Here is a 16,713-nt window from a genome sequence, read left to right as displayed (position 1 = left end):
TTATTTGCAACAAAAAAAATATACTAATTCAATATAAAAACAAAAATAGTTCGCGTTTACGCGTTCGATAACTTCTTCAAGCTCATCCCGTACCAGAGGCAGACCAAACCGACACCGTTCCCCATGAGCAGCGACAAACTGGAGAAGCTGAGGAAGCTTCAGGCGGCGCGCAGAGGTAAACAAGACCACGGTTACTCCCACAGCAGCGATGAGGACAACGATGTTCAGCTGTACGATGAAGTCGATGAGAACGAGTATAAGAAAAGGAAGCGGCAGGAGCTGCTGCAGGACGATTTTGTTGTAGACGATGACGGCGAGGGATATATCGATCGCGGGGTCGAGGAGGCTGAGGAATACTACTCCGGTGAAAGCGACGAGGGCGACAACGCTAAGCATAAAAAGGCGCCAAAGGATAAGAAGAAGAAAACCAGCGTCCAAAGTAAAAATGCAATTGGGAGCATGTTACGTGCACAGCACTCCAAAAAAGCGGCAAACCTTCAGAAAAAAACACTTGCTATCGACAACTTCGATGACATTCTAGGAGAATTCGATGCAACTGAGACAAAACCTGCCCTGCACCGAGTCATTCCTGCTAGACTTCCCTCATCCCCGCAGGAATCTTTCAAAAGAAGTCAGGACACAGATTCAAGCTTTTCGAACACTGTAAAGAGGCAAAAAAATGATAACTCTGCAGCATACGAGTTGAGGTTGAACTCCTCCCCGCTCAGGAATCAGGTGTCTAAAGCTAAACATGACATTACAGATTTTGACGATCTTCTAAACGACGTTGAAAACTCTCCAACAATGACTAAAAAACCAGTATCATCGACGTCTACAAGTCCGCTCAAGAAAACTGTCCCAGTAAGTCTGGACGACGACGACGACAGTGATGAAGAACTTGTCTTTAAAAAGAGACCGATGAGAAGTGTCACTACGTCTAGACAGGTAACGTTGAACCCCAGGAGCAACCCTAATTCATCGCCCTTTGTCACTGCTCCAGGGACACCCGTTGGTTTCATCGATTTGAAAAACAAAGAAGGTTCGCTGTCAAGCAATACTCCACAGACCTCAACAAGCGAGCCGTTGACTTTTGCAAACAAGTATACCGAATCTCAAATGGTAGAATCTAACACTGGTAACTCTTTCGAGATGTTTTGGCTTGACTTTGCCGAGGTTAACAACAGCTTGGTCCTATACGGGAAGGCCAAAGCTTTGGACGGCACAATGGTATCTGCCATGGTCCAAATCAACGGTCTGTGTAGAGAGCTATACTTTTTACCTAGAGACGGGAAGTCTGCTGCAGATATCGAAGAAGAGATTCTGCCGTTACTCATGGACAAATACGGACTAAACAACATTCGTGCCAAACCAGAATCAAAAAAATATGCATTTGAACTACCGGATATCCCTCACGAAAAGGAGTACCTGAAGGTCCTGCTTCCATACGAAACACCCAAGTGCAGTCACGACCTCCTGCCTCCCGATCTAAGCAGCGACAATTTTTCCCACGTTTTCGGTGGGAATGCCAACATCGTGGAGAGCTTTGTTGTCCAAAACAATGTAATGGGACCCTGCTGGCTAGAGATAAAAAACGCCGATTTCAAAGCCTTACAAAACGCCTCCCACTGTGCTATCGAGGTCGCGGTAGCCAGTCCACGAGATGTTCAGCCAATCAATACTAGCGATGTGCCTGAACTAAACGGTATGTCCATCTCCATCCAAACTGTAATGAACTCAAAGGTTAACAAACAAGAAATTGTCGCGATCACACTATCCAAATACAACAACATTTCGTTGGATAAACCCATTCCGGAAGACATAAAGCCTGAAAGTGTTGTGACTTTGGTAAGGCCTCCTCAGGGAAACAATTTCCCAATAGGACTTGCTAAGCTTGCTCAGCAAAAGCTACCTGGGACTTTACGTTTGTTTAACAACGAAAAAACGCTGTTATCGTGTTTCTGTGCTATGGTCAAAGTGGCTGACCCGGATGTTCTAATTGGGCACAGACTAGAAACAGTTTACCTGGATATTTTGGTCCATAGAATACACGAATTCAAGATACCCACCTTTAGCGCTCTAGGACGTAGAGTGAGAAAAGTTTGGCCTGATAAGTTCGGGAAGAGTCATGCCAGTATGAACAGCTTTTTTATACGTGATTTGGTATCTGGGAGACTGATATGTGACATAGCAAACGAAATGGGACAATCGTTAACGCCGAAATGCCAGAGTTGGGACCTACGGGAAATGTACATGGTTACATGCAACAAAGACCATAAAACATTAGACATTAATTACACAGATCCACGGTACCAGGATGATGCCTCTAACTTGAACATGGCGCTACAGGAAAACGTTGCAAATTCTATGATTGCCGCCGAGGTGTCGTTTAGGATACAACTGCTGTCTCTGACGAAACAGTTAACTAACCTTGCGGGCAATGCGTGGTCGCAAACATTAGGGGGTACCCGTGCTGGTAGAAACGAATATATTCTACTGCACGAATTCTCTAAGAACGGCTACATAGTTCCGGATAAGGAAACCCAAAAGATGAGAAATCAAAGGCAGATGCAAATGCAAAGAAACGAGAAAGGTGATGAGGATACCGAAACAACAGCTTTGGGTTCCTCTAAAAAGGCCAAGTACCAAGGTGGTCTAGTTTTCGAGCCCGAAAAGGGGCTGCATAAAAATTATGTTCTGGTGATGGATTTCAATTCTTTGTACCCATCGATTATCCAGGAGTTCAACATTTGTTTTACCACTGTAGACCGGAACTTGCAAGATATTGACGAGTTGCCCACTGTGCCCTCTGATGACAAAAATCAGGGTGTTTTACCCAGATTATTGGCAAATCTTGTCGAACGTCGTCGTGAGGTCAAGAAAGTAATGAAAACGGAGAAGGATCCCCATAAATATGTTCAGTGTGATATCAGACAACAAGCACTGAAGTTGACAGCCAACTCCATGTACGGTTGTTTGGGTTATGTGAACAGTAGATTCTATGCCAAGCCCCTGGCAATGTTAGTTACTAACAAAGGTAGAGAGGTTTTGATGAACACGAGGCAACTTGCGGAAACCATGGGACTTGTTGTTGTCTACGGTGACACAGACTCTGTTATGATTGACACTGGGTGTGAAAGTTACGCAGACGCTATCAAGATTGGGGAGAATTTTAAGAAACTGGTTAACGAACGGTACAAACTTTTGGAGATTGATATTGATAACGTTTTTAAGAAGTTGCTCCTTCACGCCAAAAAGAAATACGCAGCCTTGAATGTCACAATCAATAAGGCAGGCGTGGAACATGTTAAGTTGGAAGTCAAGGGTCTGGATATGAGACGTCGTGAGTTCAGTCCGCTGTCCAAGGATGTCTCGACGCATGTCTTGAGTACCGTGCTATCTGATAAAGATCCAGAGACGGCACTTCAGGAAGTATACGAGTACCTTGAAGACATTAAGACGAAGATGGAAAACAATGAGATTAGAATTGACAAGTATAAAATTAACACAAAGATATCCAAAGATCCTACCGCATACCCTGGGGGTAAAACGATGCCCGCTGTCCAAGTGGCGTTGAAGATGCGGAAAGCCGGAAAACTAGTTAAAGCTGGAAACGTTATTACTTTCATTATCACGAAACCTAAACTTGAGGACGAGAAAAGCGGCGAGCGGTCCCACCCAGCCGAAAGGGCGTTTGCACTGAACGATGTTATGGATAAGAGTAACAATTTACAGCCAGATCCTGAGTACTACCTGGAGAAGCAAATTTTCTCCCCCGTGGAAAGACTTCTCGAAAGGATAGAAGGGTTTGATGTCGTCCGTTTGAGTCAAGCATTAGGACTGGACAGTAAGAAATACTTGATTAGAGCGAGCGACGATGCTAATGGTCATGGAAGCAACAGTCTACAACCTTTAGAGACTACGATTTCGGATATGGAACGGTTCAAAGATTCCTCTAATTTGGAGCTACACTGTCCAAATTGCTCCCAACAATTTGTATTTGGTGGTGTTATTGCGTCCAACTTCTATCAAATGTGCTACAATGGGCTGCAGTGTAAGAAATGTGAACATATTTTTACTCCAATACAACTGTCATGCCAGTTGGAAAGTATAATCAGAGCGCACATATCTCTGTACTATGCGGGCTGGTTGGTTTGCGATGACATGACTTGTGGCAACGTCACTAGACAGATTTCGGTCTTCGGTAAGCGTTGTCTGAACGAGGGATGTACTGGCGTAATGAGGTATAGGTATTCGGATAAGCAGCTGTACAACCAGCTACTATACTTCGAGTCCCTCTTTGATTGTGCCAAAAATAAGAAGCAAGAGCTGAAAGCTGTGTATTACGAGGGAGATAAGGACTATCCGAAGGAAAAGTTATCGGAGTCATCCGTAATGGTCTTGACGGAGCAGAACAGGGAACTATTTGAAATCAACCGTGCTGTCATAGAAAAGTACCTGAGCAACTGTGGTCGTCGGTACGTTGACATGGGAGGTATATTTGATTTCATGACCAATTGAAAATATAAGATAGGACATTACACCATACATAGCATCTAGATAGACCGAAAAGAACCTTTTCAAATGTACAAGTGCATTCGCCGATGTGCAAAGGTGTTTTCCCATAAACAGATCAGCCGTGCCTCTCTCTATCGGTGATTTTTGCGCTTGAGCCTCATTTTTCCATACAATTTTTCTTTTTGAGTGGGAACTACGTAACAGTTTAATGATCCAGTTTATCAGTCACATTTGAGATCATCAATTCCATCTTTGCCCCGACAACTCTTCTCATTCAGATAGAAGTCATATTTGTAGCGGATTTACCATTTAGGTCATTTTGTTGCGTTTGAAAGATCAACAAAGAGCTTACAATTGAGACGATGGTGGAGGCTACGCCGTTATCGTACCAAGATCCAAGGGCTGATAAGTCCTCCTTGACTGGAAATTCGAACTTGGTATCATCATCAGTTAGAAGTTCTAACATCAATATTCCGAACGGCTCGAGGAGGAGGCCGAGTGCTATCATACGACAATCCCTAGCCAGCAGGCGTGGTTCTATTTTGAGAGCATCGGTTACATCCGGTGATCAGAATATACTGGACAGTGTAAGTGGTAGAAGCTTTCAAGCGTCTACTATGGTAAATATGAGGTCCCCTAATTTTAGGACACAAGATGAGAACGATGAGAATGAGATCATCAACAGCGTCAGGGAGAATTACCTTAACCCGAGTTCGAGCATTGCGCTAGAAACGTCTGATAGGGGTAACGATTTGCAACGCCCAGTTCCAGATGTTAATAGTTTGACGCCCAGCTCAAGCGCAGATCCTCACTTGAGCAAAGCTGGTGGTGATATTACACGGGATATTTATAGACTTACTGCGAACTCGACTAAAAGTGGTGACACAAAAGTCCCACAAACGATGGAAGACGTTGAGTTCACTGCGGAGAGAAAGAGACGACAGTCTGCCGCCAGTGGGATCAATGTCCCCGGTGGTTTTAGAAGGGAATATATTGTCAATAAATTGAGGAACGACCAGAGTCAGCGGAGCTATGGCAGCGGATTGACGAAACAGAGGTCGCATCCATCGAGGGAGTTGACGCCCGTGTCTCTTGAATCGAATACGCACTCCGATGCAATGGACAATGTACCTTTCCTGACGCGGAACTTCTTGGAGTTCTTGTATATCTACGGTAATTTTGCCGGTGAGTCCTTCGACGACGATTTTTACTCTGATGACCAGGATGGTCCCTTGAGGGCGTCGATCAATGAGGATAACCCATTGCTACCTGTTGCAAGTGTGAAAGCACTTGTTTCTGAGGTCAGGGGCACAGCGTCAACGGGGAAAGTGTTTCTTTTGTTGCTGAAGTCGTTCATTGGGACCGGTGTTCTGTTCCTTCCAAGCGGTTTTGCCAACGGTGGGTTACTGTTCTCGATAGCGATGCTCGTATTCTTTGGCGTGTATTCGTACTGGTGCTACTACATTTTGATCGAGTCGAAAATTGCCACTAAAGTGAAGTCCTTTGGTGACATTGGGTTGAAGTTGTACGGACCTTGGTTGAAATTCGTAATATTGTTCGCCATTGTATCGACACAGGTAGGGTTTTCTGGAGCGTACATGATCTTCACAGCGAAGAATCTGTCCGCGTTTGTCGAGAACGTGTTCCACGTCTCGGACATAAACTTGCCCATGATTATGCTTTTCCAGTTGGTTGTGTACGTCCCGCTTTCGTTTGTTAGGAACATATCGAAACTGTCGCTCCCGTCGTTGGTCGCAAATTTCTTTATCATGGCAGGGCTTGTCATCGTCTTATTCTTCACGGCAAAGCAGCTGTTCATTGATTCAGGGATGAAAGTTGCAGAGGGGATCATCTTTGGGGTGAACCACGAGCGGTGGTCTCTCTTCATTGGGACAGCCATTTTTGCGTTCGAGGGGATCGGCCTGATCATCCCCGTGCAAGATACGATGAGGCACCCTGAGAAGTTCCCGCTAGTGTTAAAACTTGTGATCCTCACGGCGACCTGTCTGTTTATCTCCGTAGCAACAATCGGGTACCTAGCGTACGGTTCCTCCGTGCAGACCGTTATCCTTTTGAATCTTCCCCAGGGGAACGTCTTCGTTCTGCTCATCCAATTGTTCTATTCGATGGCAATCATGCTCTCGACACCACTGCAGCTGTACCCAGCGATCAAGATCATAGAAAACAAAGTGTTCCCGCAGTTCATCAAGATCTACGAGCGGGACTCGCAGGCGCAGACGACGCGCGTAAGGTACCGTCCGAACTCGGGCAAGCTGAGTTGGCGTGTGAAATGGCTGAAGAATCTCGTGCGGTCTGCGATCGTGTTCCTCGTGGTCCTGTTTGCGTACTGCGGGATCGATTACCTGGACAAAGTCGTCGCTGTGATCGGCTCGCTGTGCTGTCTGCCCCTGGTGTACGTGATCCCGCCGATGTTGCACCTAAAGTGCTGCACGCGGGGGTCAACGAAGCCCCAGGGGTCTATGATGCTGCTGGCCACGTTCGACAAACTACTCATCGTTTTCGGCACCCTCGCTACCGTCTACACCTCGTACCAGAGCATCGTTGCCTCCTGATGACGCACACACCCAGCATAGTGGCTCGCTACGTATCTTCATTGGCCCGTACGTACTTTATAACTGATATTATTCAAAAGCTCTCGAAGAAGGGCAGGATCAACTCAACTGTTCAGTACACAGAATCTTCCCATGACGACGATGGTATCTACACTGCACGACGTTTACAAGGAACCCGAGTTGCGTGTTGGTGATGGAAGACCGCTCGTTTGGCGGTTGCTGATGAACACGCCGCGTTTATCTGTCACAGTGCTGGAGAACGGTAACCTCATCATGGACTACACACCTGTCAGCGATTGGGTCCGTGCTCGGAGGGTGTCGCTGTGTTCCCTGTACATGTCTGCTGTGGCGAGTGTTGATGCGTTCAAGGCCGCTCGGCGTCGGGAACTTCAGCAGAGCGCAGTGTACTTGCGGGAGAACATCTTCACCGACCATAGGGAGAACAGCGAGTTGCTCGTCCCCGGTGCGGTGCTTGCTGCTGGTGCATTCCTCGTGGGGACGATCGTGAGCAACGGTCGGAACTGGCGTGGTGCCCGCAGCAATGGCCCTGCGGTACAGCACCTTTTGGGAGGACTGACGACGAGTTTCCCCTCGAAAGTGGTCACTCCCTTGGTGCTTGCCAGCGTGGTGCTCTCCCAGTGGGTGCCGACGACGTGGCGCAACTTTGTTGCTGTGCTGCAGCGGGATGTCCTCCCCCAGGAGTTCACTGCACAGTGGGACTCTTTGTACCGGAGAGTATACGTTGAGGGAGTTCTTCAAAGGAGCGGCCAGTTGCGCAGCCTGCTGCAGGAGACACTCCCAGAACTCTGTGGCCGCTACAGACGGTTACTTCTCGAGCGTGCGGGGATGCTGTAAGGATGCCAGGTTGATGGAACTCGCCCACCTTGCAATACATTACACTACATACATATATTCATATCCGTCTCTCTATTGGTACTTGTCACATCGCCGTGAGCAGCCACTTGGGTGCTCTGTCCCTGTCAATTGCAACCAGGTTCGTGTCGAAGGCCTCGATGAGCAGCTCGACGAGGATCGGCCCCCCCTGCTGCCCGTGAACCGTCTGTACTCCTCGGAGACACTCGCCAAGTTCCACCCCATGATCCTGCGGAGGCATCCAACGACGGTGCCCGTCCTGTGTCTGCCCATCCCACAGCAGACGAGCAGCGGGTAGTGCTCGTCGCAGACAATGGTCTTGAGTGCGTTGATGATGGAGTGTTCCGTGAGTCCGTCCCATGGGTTGTCGTCCTCCCCGCCGTCCGGGTTGATCGCTGCGAACTGCAGACCAATCTGGTTCGCATCGCAGAACTCGATGAAGTTGTCCTGTGGTTCCTCGTTCGCGAGCCAGATGATCGTCTTGAGGTTCAAGTTCAGCAGGAAGGGGAAGTTCACGGGAGAGGGCTGTCCTGACCGGTACAGGAACCGCTCGACAGGGCAGAAGTTCAGCGGCGGGACGATTCGTTCCGCTGGTGCGTGCGAGATGAGCACCTGCTCTGCGCCGATCTCCGTCTCCTCGTTGATGTACGCATTGTTGTCGTCCTCCTCCTCTTCGTCCTCTACATCATCGACGTCGTCGTCCTCCAGTCGGGATTTCTCCAGAGTACCGATAACACTGTTCATTACCGCACGCGGGACAACCCACGAAAGACCAAGTGGAACCAACAACCGCCTTCTTTGTCCTCCTCTTGTGTATGAGAACCACCTCTCGTGGCGTCGTCTTTAACTGAAAATTTTTGAGAAGGTTGTTTCAGCGAAGTTGCACAGTTACACGGTTGAACAGTTCCCGTTTGATGGTCACCGTAGCAGCATCAACAGGTCCAATGGCGAAGAGTATCACGGTGAAGAAGGGTGCCGTCGCTTCTGGCAGCTCTAGCAGTGTCGAGGGCGGTGCAGCGCTCGCGGGCACGATCAGCAGGGATTTCAAAGAGGCGTTCCGCCTGTCGCTGGCCGACTACGGGAAGCAGTGGCGTGCAGACCGCCGGCTGCGTGCGCTGGATCTGTTTGCCCTAGCGCTCGTTGTGCTTGGGGCAGTGCAATTGCTGTTTGTCGCTCTCATTAGGGACAACTTCCCCTTCAACGCGTTTCTCGCTGGGTTTATCGTGTGCGTGGGCCAGTTCGTGCTGCTCATGTGTCTCAGGCTGCAACTTGTGGCACCACTGGAGGGGGTGTCTAGGGGCAGAGCCCTGGGGGAGTTCTCGATTGCGTCGCTCGTGTTGCACTTCGTGTGTTTGCACTTCATCAATTGACCTGGGGAGTAGATAATATTATATACTTACACATACGTTACCACACACTGACACTCTTGCTTTGACTAGGAGATGACGCAGCAGCCGCTTTCCTTGGAATCCTCACTGTGTTGTGCTGTCGCCTGTGCAGAATTTCCCGTCTGTGCAGCGGACTGTGCCCTTCTTTGCTCCTTCGTCCTGTTCTGTTGCGACGGCTGTGCGCCCTGTTGTGGTGTATGTGTGCTGTTGTTGTCTGCCAGTGGTACCGTCTTCTTGTGCTGCTGGTTCTCATGGGAGGGGAACGCCGGTGTCACGGAGACACCTGCCACAGGATCGTTTCGTTGCCCCTGCGTTTGCATCTGTGTGGTCTCGTCCTGACTGATCGAGCGGGTGATCGTCGAGTTCAATTTGGTGCCTCCATGCGTCTTCGTGTGATCTGGGTGTTGTTGTTGTTGTTGCTCTGTATCGTTCTCCCCCAGTTGCGCTGCCGTGTTTTCCCGGTTGTAGTCTCCACCATTGTCACGTACAAGTCTGACGAGCGTGTAAAAGGCCTCCTCGACGTTGACCCCCTCCTTTGCAGAGGTCTCTAGGAACGGTGCGCTCATTTCGTTTGCCAACTTGAGCCCGCTGTCGAAGGGCACTTGTCTCTCCCCAGAAAGATCGATCTTGTTCCCGACGACGACGATCGGGACGTAGTCCGTGTCCTTGACCCTCAGGATCTGGTGGTAGTATGTGATGAGCTCGTCGAACGAGTTCTTCGACGTAGAGGAGTACACGAGCAGGAACCCCTCGCCAGTGCGCATGTACTGCTCGCGCATCGCAGAGTATTCTTCCTGGCCGGCAGTGTCTAGAATATCTATGATCGTGACCTCGTTGTCGAGAACCACCTGCTTCCGATACGAGTCCTCGATGGTCGGGTCGTACTCGTCGACAAACCGCGACTGCGTCAGCTTGATCGTCAGCGCGGACTTCCCAACACCCCCACCACCAACAACCACAAGATTGTACTCCCTCACGCTGTTCTTCCCGCCTGCTTTGTTAACCATCGTCACAGATCTCAAACGACACAACCAGAAACTCCGGACAATCCGGGGGACACTTGCAGGACCTCCAACAGCTGCTGCTGCTGACAAACGAATCCGCTTTAAATACGAAGAGTCGCTCTCGAGGAGGTTCCCCCTTCGAGAATTTCGCAGCGGGAAAATTTTTTTTCACTTTGCGATGGCGCCGGACGGCAGACTAGTAGGGCAGTACTGGTTGGGTGGGGCCTGGACCGGCAGGTTGGAGACGTCCAGGTAGGTCAATTGGGTTGTAGTTACTGGGTTCTATCTCCCCCCTCCGCGGTTTAGCGTTTTGCACTGCATTCTTCACAATACCACTTGCCCCGGGGCAGCGTCTCGAGGCCGATGCACGGCAGGTGGAACCACTCGAGCTCGCAGTGCTCGCCGTCGCAGCCGACCATCTCGCCGTACGCGACCTGGTTGCAGTAGCAGTACACGGGCTCGCCGTACTCGTTCGTGCGCTCGCCAGCGCTGTTGCGGTACACTTTTGTAGGGACATGGGTAGCAGCAGTTGTGACCACAGCCGTGGCCACTGCAGGGGTCACTGCCGTCGCCTCTGCGGGTGCCACTGTCGTCAGACCAACTCTCTTTCTCTTGCGTTTGGGTGCACCCGTGTCATCGACCGGCGGGTCGTGCCTCGCCATCGAATCCACCTCCGCGTAATCCCCAGGTGCAGCCGCTGCGCCTGCCGGTGTAGCCTTCTTGTTCGCAGCCATGGCCTCTCTCCGGGACTCGCTGCGGAGGGCCTGTGTGGATTTGCCCGGCCTGTTGAGCTCCACTTTGCTCATGAGTTCGTGATGCAAGTGCATCGCCGGGTGGTTCCCTGCCCCCAAGCGCAGTTGCGCGGGGACCTCCTCGTTCTGCAACGCCACTTCATAGGCGAGCTCAAGCCGACGGCTCAACTTCCCGAGCGCCTCCACCATGATCGACGACACGTGCATCTTCTCCTCCAGCGAGGGCATCAGTTCCTCAAACAGCGCGTTGATCCCCAGGGGGCCAGCGTGGTGGCTTCCAGGGTCTCCCCCCGCGGGGCTCTGCCCGTCTCCGTCCAAGAACTTGTCAATCTGGTCGATCAAAGCGGGCATGGAGTGAACGCACTTCGCATCGATCTCGTGCAGCAACGTAAGGTACTTCGACACCTCGACAGGGTACTCCTCCAGCACATCCGCCAGATCGTTCAGTCCAGGGTACAGGTTCGCCGGTGTGGTCATCGTATGGGGGGTCGTCAGTAGTGGTAACAGTGAGCGTGCTCTTGTATATCTTTCATACCCTCTAAGGTCTTGCACTGCACCGGCTTCGAATCCCGTGCCGTGAACGCCCTGTGTCCGGGCAACCCCCATCCAACGCCCCACGCAAACCCGTAGTAACCATGGTCGCTCAACGTTGCTACCTCGAGGTGAACACTCAGAGTTGCTGCTCAGTTGCGATACGCGTCTGCCCGACGGGCCCCTGCCTGACTCAGTCCCGACACTGCGGTGACCACTGTGAAGGACACGGTCAAGGCACCCGAAATGTTCCGGCTATTCCATTCTCGACCACAGAAACCGCCGCAGAAACAGAACCGGAAAATACCGGAAAATACCGGAAAAACTTGCCGGAAACGGAGATCCTCGGGATCTCGGAACAACTTTCCCGCGCGTCTCCGTTTCTTTTTTGCGTGCCTCGAGGAAAGTTCCAGTGCGATGCGGTGTGCCTTCTAGACTCCCGCTTGTACATATATGATCGATTTACTGGTAGATATTGGAAAGGTAGCGAATCAAGCATAGCACAGATCCCCAATGCTTGTGATGGAGGGCAATTCGCAGGCTCAGAGGGACTCGGATTCCGTGTCAGAGGTCCACTCTGACTCGCCAGCGTCGTTCGACCTCGCACCGAGGCATTACTACCACAAGAGCGACGAGTACGCGGATGAGTACCCTGCTGGGGTGCCATCCTCGCTGGGATCGCTGCAACAAGCCGTGTCGAGGACGCGTACGAAAGAGATCGGCAGCGATAGTGGGGACGAGTCAGGGTCCCCCAGTGGGATCAAACAGGATGGCCACGAGTCTGAGGACGAGGGACAGCCAGAGGAGGTGTCCACGGCACCATACACGCTTCTATCGTACTCGCAGAAGTGGGGGATGGTTGCAGTGCTCACGATGTGCGGGTTCTGGTCCTCGCTCGGTTCACCCATTTACTACCCTGCGCTGAGACAGCTCGAGAAGGAGTTCCATTTGAACGAGAGTCAAGTTAACGTCACCGTTGTCGTGTACTTGCTCTTCCAGGGGATCGCGCCGACTTTTTCCGGTGGGTTAGCGGACAGGTACGGCCGGAGACCCATCATCTTGGGTGGCATGCTTGTCTACGTCGTCGCGTCCATCGGGCTCGCAAGAGCGCCTTCCTACGGTGTCATTGTCTTCCTCAGAATCGTCCAGAGTATAGGGATCTCCCCGACAATCGCCATCAGTTCAGGTGTAGTCAGCGACTACACCCTCAAGAGGGAAAGAGGTACTTTCGTCGGGGCCACTTCCGGATTCGTGCTCATTGGACAGGGGATTGGACCCTTACTGGGGGCAGTCATCGCTGCTCGTTGGGACTGGAGAGCTATCTTCTGGTTTCTAGTTATAGGCTGCGGTACCTCAATGCTCATTGCGTTTTTCCTACTACCGGAGACAAAGAGAACCATCGTTGGGAATCTGTCCATCGAACCTAAAAAACTGATCAACAAGAACCCACTGTTCCTTCTTCCTGGCGTGAGACGCAGGTTCAAATACGACAACCCGGATTACGAGACATTGGACCCGACGATCCCGGAACTGGACCTTGTTTCCGCGTTCAAGATCACCGCAAGACCAGAGATCTTCCTCTCGTTGTTCCCCGCGGGGATGCAGTTCGCCATGTGGACGCTTATGCTTTCGTGTATCGCGTCGCAACTGTCCATCGCGCCTTACAACTACCACCTAACGATTGTCGGTGTCTGCTACCTCCCAGCCGGGATCGGTGGTCTATGTGGGTCCTTCTTCACGGGTAGGATCATCGACCTGTACTACCGGAGAGTGGTACGCAAGTTCCAACAGGATAAAGCGGAGGGGAAGATCCCTGAGAACCAAGTGTTCAACATCTTTAGAGTGCGGCTCATGTGTGTACTCCCCCAAAACTTCATCGCCGTGGTTTCGTTCTTGCTGTTTGGGTGGTCTGTGGATAAGGGGTGGAAGATCCCCGCTGCGTTGATCACGTCGTGTGTAAGCTCGTACTGTGCGATGAGCACGCTGTCCACGATGACCACATTGCTTGTTGATTTGTACCCTAAGAAATCGTCCACTGCAAGTTCATGTTTCAACTTCGTGAGGTGTTCACTGTCGTCGATCTTCATGGGGTGTCTTGCGAAGATGAAGACATCGATGACTGTGGGTGGCACTTTCTCCTTCCTTTCGGGGTTACTCCTTTGTGCTAATTTCCTTACATTCATCCCCATGATGTACGGTTTGAAATGGAAGATGAGCCGTGAGGCGAAAGACGAGGATGCCAGACAGGTCAGACAGGAGAAGGAGGAGATACACTACCCAGTTCAAGACATGAAATCAACCATGAAGTGATGGGGACGAGAGGGCCATTACTATGATAGACCACAATATTTAATTTTTAATTACGTTCACTAACGCAGCATAATAATAATAAGAGAGTATAGCTTTCAACTGGAATGACCTCCGTTTCAGGGTGTATAATATACAGTTTTGTGCAGTGGTGGGATAAATCCCTTGCGCCTCTCTCTCGAGTAGACTCTATGTATAAATATGTGTATCTTTTGTTCATTGCATTTGCCACTGGTGATATCGATGGTGCAGCAATTGAGTTATAGTGTATTTGGCTAGGCGTGTTTAGCTTACTGGGATGCACACTGGACACCTTCCCCGCCTTGACCCTCGTCCTCCTCGTCTGAGGCGTAACTCTGGCCTCTCCCGTTGCGGCCGTCGTACTTGCTTGGGTCGAACTCTGCAAGGACACAGTCTTCTACGTGTGCATTCTTTGGCATCTGTGGCAACGGAGTTCTCTGTGGCAAGATTTCTTCCAGTTTCTTGAGGTTTTCCTCTGTAGTGAAGTGAGGTTCTGGGAACTTCACTGTGAATTTGATGATCAAGTTACCGTAGCCGCCGTATTTCGCGACGGGCATCCCCTTGCCATCGATGACTTTGCGGGCCCCCGGAGCGATGACTTCGCCTGGGACGATAGCGACTTTGAGCCAGTCCCCAGAGACGTGCTCGATGGCGAATTCACCACCAGCGATCGCTGTGAGCAGGTCGACCTCTGCCTCGTAGACCAAGTTGTCGCCGGATCTTTGGAAGTGTTTATGTGGTTTTTCGTTGATGACGAACACGACGTCCCCCGGGATCACATCTGGCGCCTGGTCTGCCTCCCCCTTGAACACGACTTTCTGGCCGTTCTTCATACCTGGGTCGACGTGCACCTCCAAGATCTTCCTCTCGGAGGCGACTTTCTTCCCGTTACAAGATTTACACCTATCCTTTGGATCGACGATGTCCCCAGCCCCATGACACACGTCACACTCGGTCTGGAACCTCTGGATCATGGGTCCCATCTGTCTCGTGACGAACTTGATCCCCTGCCCGTTACAACTGGAACACTTCTTAACGGCGCCCTTCTTCCCACCACGACCCTCACAGGTCTTACACAGGATCTGCTTGTTCAAAGCCAATTTCGAGGTCTTCCCCCTGTACAGCTCTTCCAAAGTGACATTGATCTCGTGTTTGATGTCTCTGCCCCTCTGTGGGCCCCTGGGCCTCTGGGCACCAGCACCACCAAAGAACTGAGAGAAGATATCATCACCGAAACCGAACCCACCACCGGCACCGCCCATCCCGCCAGCGCCGCTGAGCCCCTCCAGCCCAAACTGGTCGTAAGTGTCCCTCTTATCCGCGTCAGACAGCACCTCGTACGCGGACGACGCCTCCTTGAACTTCTCAGCGGCCTCCTCGGACGGGTTCTTGTCCGGATGGAACTTGAGCGCCATCTTCCTGTACGCCTTCTTGATCTCCACGTCCGTCGCCGTCACGGAGACGCCGAGCACGTCGTACAGTTTTGTATCCTTGACCATTTTCGCGCGTTTGTGCTGGTTCACTTTGGCTGTTTGGTGACGTGTCCGAAGTGCAAACGACAATCTCACTCCTCCTCACTCCCGCATCGCGCTTCTGTTTTATATAAGATGACAACGTTTTTTCCTCTCGAAAGAATCGAAAATGAAAGAATTCCAAAGAAGAAAATTTTCCAGCTTTCGTGGGAAGCGATACCGAGGGCGACAGTGCTTAGTAGTGGTGGTCCATGCCGAGAATTCCCTGCCGCGTGGTGCGGCGGTGCGCGGCGGTGCACCCGCTGCTGCCGCTGCTGTTGGCGGAGTGCAGGACTTTTGACGAGGCCAGGCGGGAGTTCCAGTGGCTCGTGGACGGGGTGCCCCCCGGGCGCCGGCGGCTGGCCCGGGCCTGCCTCGCGCGGCACAGACACGTCCCGCTGCAGTACATCCTGGGCAGCCAGCCGTTTGGCCCGGTGGAGATCCGCTGCAGGCGGTCGGTGCTGATCCCGCGGTGGGAGACGGAGGAGTGGGCCTCGGCGCTCGCTGGGAGGGTGGGCCCGGGCCGTGGCGGGGTCCCAGGCGGGGTCCCAGGCGGGGTCCCAGGCGGGGTCCCAGGCGGGGTCCCAGGCGGGGTCCCAGGCGGGGTCCCAGGCGGGGTCCCCCTGCGCGCGGTGGATCTTTGCACTGGGACCGGGTGCGTGCCGATCCTGCTGCGGGCGGAGTGGGCGTGGGCGGCTGCAGCGGTGGAGTGGCTCGCAGTGGACTGTGCCCCTGCCGCGGTGGCGCTGGCGGCTGCGAACGAGAGGAGGACCCGGGCGGGGCGCTCGGTCGGGGAGATCCGCGTTGTGAGCGGGGACGTTCTGCAGGGACCGGCGGACTGCAGTGCTGTCCCGCCGAGGATCCACTTGCTGACTTGTAACCCGCCGTATATCCCCGCGGAGCGGTTCCTCGCTGACGTGAGTGTCTCTGTGAGGGTGTACGAGCCGAGGCTTGCGTTAGTTGGTGAACTGCATTTCTACAGGAACCTCGTGGAGAAGTGGCTCGACAGAACAGATTCGTTTGTGTACGAGTTGGGGGAATTCAAACAGGCCAAATACGTAAGGGACTGCATTGCAGCAGACGGCAGACTCAACAAAATGTGGTCTGTCGGTGTTAAATTCGACTCAGCGGGGAAAATAAGGTGCGTCTATGGGTACAGAAATGATGCAACTCTCGATTACAAGAGTATCTACCAAGAGTTCGGTAATCTTATATACACTCCGCGCCTATAAAAGTAC

At 51.8% G+C, this 16,713-nt stretch overlaps 10 protein-coding genes across 10 annotated transcripts; 6 read left to right on the top strand and 4 right to left on the bottom strand.

Moving 5' to 3' along the window:
* Positions 1–123: 123 nt before the first annotated feature.
* On the top strand, positions 124–4,518 carry POL1 (DNA-directed DNA polymerase alpha catalytic subunit POL1; the record flags this gene model as incomplete). Its single annotated transcript, XM_022609876.1, has 1 exon — positions 124–4,518. The coding sequence occupies one exon, from the start codon at positions 124–126 to the stop codon at positions 4,516–4,518; it is 4,395 nt and encodes a 1,464-aa protein (XP_022466228.1).
* A 359-nt stretch (positions 4,519–4,877) lies between these two features.
* Positions 4,878–7,088, top strand: AVT4 (Avt4p; the record flags this gene model as incomplete). The annotated part of the gene is made up of 1 exon (XM_022609875.1): positions 4,878–7,088. The coding sequence occupies one exon, from the start codon at positions 4,878–4,880 to the stop codon at positions 7,086–7,088; it is 2,211 nt and encodes a 736-aa protein (XP_022466227.1).
* A 132-nt stretch (positions 7,089–7,220) lies between these two features.
* On the top strand, positions 7,221–7,943 carry MIC27 (Mic27p; the record flags this gene model as incomplete). Its single annotated transcript, XM_022609873.1, has 1 exon — positions 7,221–7,943. One exon carries the CDS (start codon positions 7,221–7,223, stop codon positions 7,941–7,943), a length of 723 nt encoding a protein of 240 aa, XP_022466226.1.
* Positions 7,944–8,015: 72 nt separating this feature from the next.
* Positions 8,016–8,705, bottom strand: OCA1 (putative tyrosine protein phosphatase OCA1; the record flags this gene model as incomplete). Its single annotated transcript, XM_022609872.1, has 1 exon — positions 8,016–8,705. The coding sequence occupies one exon, from the start codon at positions 8,703–8,705 to the stop codon at positions 8,016–8,018; it is 690 nt and encodes a 229-aa protein (XP_022466225.1).
* A 200-nt stretch (positions 8,706–8,905) lies between these two features.
* On the top strand, positions 8,906–9,331 carry OST2 (dolichyl-diphosphooligosaccharide-protein glycotransferase; the record flags this gene model as incomplete). Its single annotated transcript, XM_022609871.1, has 1 exon — positions 8,906–9,331. One exon carries the CDS (start codon positions 8,906–8,908, stop codon positions 9,329–9,331), a length of 426 nt encoding a protein of 141 aa, XP_022466224.1.
* Positions 9,332–9,396: 65 nt separating this feature from the next.
* On the bottom strand, positions 9,397–10,356 carry RAS2 (Ras family GTPase RAS2; the record flags this gene model as incomplete). Its single annotated transcript, XM_022609870.1, has 1 exon — positions 9,397–10,356. One exon carries the CDS (start codon positions 10,354–10,356, stop codon positions 9,397–9,399), a length of 960 nt encoding a protein of 319 aa, XP_022466223.1.
* Positions 10,357–10,655: 299 nt separating this feature from the next.
* PHO23 (Pho23p) lies at positions 10,656–11,711 on the bottom strand (the record flags this gene model as incomplete). Its single annotated transcript, XM_022609869.1, has 1 exon — positions 10,656–11,711. One exon carries the CDS (start codon positions 11,709–11,711, stop codon positions 10,656–10,658), a length of 1,056 nt encoding a protein of 351 aa, XP_022466222.1.
* Positions 11,712–12,149: 438 nt separating this feature from the next.
* Positions 12,150–13,946, top strand: AQR1 (Aqr1p; the record flags this gene model as incomplete). Its single annotated transcript, XM_022609868.1, has 1 exon — positions 12,150–13,946. One exon carries the CDS (start codon positions 12,150–12,152, stop codon positions 13,944–13,946), a length of 1,797 nt encoding a protein of 598 aa, XP_022466221.1.
* Positions 13,947–14,233: 287 nt separating this feature from the next.
* Positions 14,234–15,463, bottom strand: YDJ1 (type I HSP40 co-chaperone YDJ1; the record flags this gene model as incomplete). Its single annotated transcript, XM_022609867.1, has 1 exon — positions 14,234–15,463. The coding sequence occupies one exon, from the start codon at positions 15,461–15,463 to the stop codon at positions 14,234–14,236; it is 1,230 nt and encodes a 409-aa protein (XP_022466220.1).
* Positions 15,464–15,687: 224 nt separating this feature from the next.
* MTQ1 (S-adenosylmethionine-dependent methyltransferase) lies at positions 15,688–16,707 on the top strand (the record flags this gene model as incomplete). Its single annotated transcript, XM_022609866.1, has 1 exon — positions 15,688–16,707. The coding sequence occupies one exon, from the start codon at positions 15,688–15,690 to the stop codon at positions 16,705–16,707; it is 1,020 nt and encodes a 339-aa protein (XP_022466219.1).
* Positions 16,708–16,713: the final 6 nt, after the last annotated feature.

This window comes from Huiozyma naganishii, chromosome 9, assembly GCF_000348985.1.
Source record: "Huiozyma naganishii CBS 8797 chromosome 9, complete genome".
Lineage (NCBI taxonomy): Eukaryota > Fungi > Ascomycota > Saccharomycetes > Saccharomycetales > Saccharomycetaceae > Huiozyma > Huiozyma naganishii.
The sequence above is the reverse complement of the archived record's forward strand: the minus strand, read 5'-3'. Positions and strand labels throughout refer to the sequence as shown.